Source organism: Condylura cristata, unplaced genomic scaffold (assembly GCF_000260355.1).
Source record: "Condylura cristata isolate star-nosed mole 26May11 unplaced genomic scaffold, ConCri1.0 scaffold00061, whole genome shotgun sequence".
NCBI lineage: Eukaryota > Metazoa > Chordata > Mammalia > Eulipotyphla > Talpidae > Condylura > Condylura cristata.
In genome coordinates, this window is record NW_004567162.1 from 287,300 (window position 1) to 289,916 (window position 2,617).

The following is a 2,617-nucleotide window of genomic DNA, read 5'->3' on the forward strand; positions in this document are numbered from 1 at the left end:
GGCCGAGTCCAGTGCTGGATGGAGTTGTGGCCCCACTGGAGGTTGGGCCAGATCCAGGGCTGGATGGAGTTGTGGCCCCACTGGAGGTTGGGCCGGGTCCAGTGCTGGATGGAGTGGCGGCCCCACTGGAGGTTGGGCCGGATCCAGTGCTGGATGGAGTGGTGGCCTCAATGGATGTTGGTCCGGATCCAGTGGTGGATGGAGTGGTGGCCCCACTGGAGGTTGGGCCAGATCCAGTGCTGGATGGAGTGTTGGTCCCACTGGAGGTTGGGCCAGATCCAGTGGTGGATGGAGTGATGGCCCCACTGGAGGTTGGGCAGGATCCAGTGATGGATGGAGTAGTGGCCCCACTAGAGGTTGGTCCAGATGGAGTGGCAGCCCCACTGGAGGTTGTTCCGGATCCAGTGGTGGATGGATTGGTGGCCCCACTGGAGGTTGGGCTGGATCCATTGGTGGATGGAGTGGTGGCCCCACTGGAGGTTGGGCCGGATCCATTGGTGGATGGAGTGGTGGCCCCACTGGACATTGGGCTGGATCCAGTTCTGGATGGAGTGGTATCCCCACTAGAAGTTGGGCTGGATGGAGTGTTGGCCCCACTGGAGGTTCGGCCGGATCCAGTGGTGGATGGAGTGGTGGCCCCACTGGATGTTGGGCCGGATCCTGTGCTGGATGGAGTGTTGGCCCCACTGGAGTTTGGGCTGGATCCAGTGCTGGATGGAGTGGTCGCTCCACTGGAGTTTGGTCCGGATCCAGGTCTGGATGGTGTGGTGGTCCCACTGGAGGTTGGGCTTGATCCTGTGATGGATATAGTGTTATCCCCACTGGAGGTTGTGCTGGATCCAGTGCTGGATGGAGAGATGGCCCCACTGGAGGTTGGGCTGGATCCAGTGGTGGACGGAGTGGTGGCCCCATTGGAGTTTGGGCTGGATCCAGGGCTGGATGTAGTGGTGTCCCCACTGGAGGTTGGGCTGAATCCAGGACTGGATGGAGTGGTGGCCCCACTGGAGATTGGGCCGGTTTCAGTGTTGACCAGTGGGCTGGCCCAAGTGGAGGTTGTGCTGAATCCAGTGCTGATATGTGTGATGGTCAGAGTGGAGGTTGTACCATTTCCAGTGCTGACTTGTGTGCTGTTCCATACTGACTCCATATAGGATCCTGTACTAGGCTCATTGTGTGTCACATTGGATCCAATTTTGACAACTCTACTGGTCCTAGTGGAAGGAGTAATGGCTGCATAGCTGAATGATGAATTTGGTCCAGTGTTGGCTGTAATAGTAGGTTGTGATGTTTGGCTCTGTCCAGTGCTGGTAGATATGTCATAGTGAGGGGACAGCGCATTGGCTCCAGTGTTGGCTGCTGTGGTAATGTCATTGGAAGCTGTGCCTGATAATAGTCATAAATGGTGATAAATATCTATTGACCCTATGTACTTTCTGTTCAATATTTTGTTAAATTCAATACATGAATAATTCTATCGATGCTCACTTCAGTGCTATAAAATTGATACTATTATTTTCACCAGCCAAGAGATGAAACAGATTTAGAAATACTTATGTTTGTTCAAGTTGTTTTTCAGTTAACAAGTAACAGAACAGAAGTTGAACCCAGAATAATGAATTTGTACATTTAACTGCCATGTTAAGTGACCTTCTCTCCCTACCCCCAACATCTACCAGTGATCTAGTTTCACTGGTAGATAAGCTGCACCATGTGTTCAGCTCCCTGGCTGGGGATTGAACTCAGCCACTGTGTTTGGTAACAGCTTGATAGCACTGAAATTTTAGCCCTGGTACCACCAAGGAGGCCCTGGTTGATTCATTCTAAAAGTAACATTCCTCTCCTTTTGGGAAATAGTTCTCAGAGTGGGATCCCAAAACACCTGCACTAGGACAATAAAGATTTCTAGCAAACCACTCCAGACTGAACAATGAGAAGTGTGAGTTCAGGCCAACATAGCTGAACATAGCTGCATCCAGCAAGGGGCCAGGTAATTCTATGTGCATGAAAATTCTGCAGGCTCTTGATCACTATGAAAGTACTAGAGAAGAATGAGTTATCTGTAGCTCAAATATAAGCTACAGAGTAAGTATATGGTCTCCCAGGATTCAGGACTATAAGTTAAGATCTACAGGAACAGGGCTTTTCCATCTCTTAGAGGCTCAGTTGGAGTTAAGGGTGCACCTAGTGTGCTCCTCTCACAGCCCAGAAGGACAAGACACTCCCAGTCTCTATCTCCTCACTTGCGGTCCACCATACGGTAACTGGGGCCTGAGTGTTATTTGAACTAGCACAGGATTTAAGTATAACTCTGTTTGGCGAAGGTCTCCTCATATCTGCACCAGGGTATAAAAGGGCTCAAGGTCAGAATTATGACTAAAACTAAATAAGAAACTATGATTACAAAGAGTAGGAATGACATGTGAAAGAGGAAGTAAATTTGATCCTATTGTTTTGAAGAACACACCAGATGAGTCAAATAAAAGGGCAAATTTTGATTCAAAATGATGAATTCTCTAAGAAGTGCAATCAGAAACAGCCCAGGGAGTGCTTAACGTCGTGCCAACGCTGTAGAAATGGGGGCATCAGGTTTCACTCTTAAATCCTGTTCTTCTTGTCC

General features: G+C 49.6%; 1 protein-coding gene across 1 annotated transcript in view; it reads right to left on the reverse strand.

Moving 5' to 3' along the window:
- Window positions 1–1,147, reverse strand: part of MUC21 (mucin 21, cell surface associated) — a 4,570-nt gene extending 3,423 nt beyond the window's left edge. Inside the window, exon 1 of the mRNA XM_012734585.1 lies at window positions 4–1,147. Coding sequence (XP_012590039.1) covers window positions 4–1,147 — 1,144 coding nt within the window. The remainder of the gene's footprint in view (window positions 1–3) is intronic.
- Window positions 1,148–2,617: the final 1,470 nt, after the last annotated feature.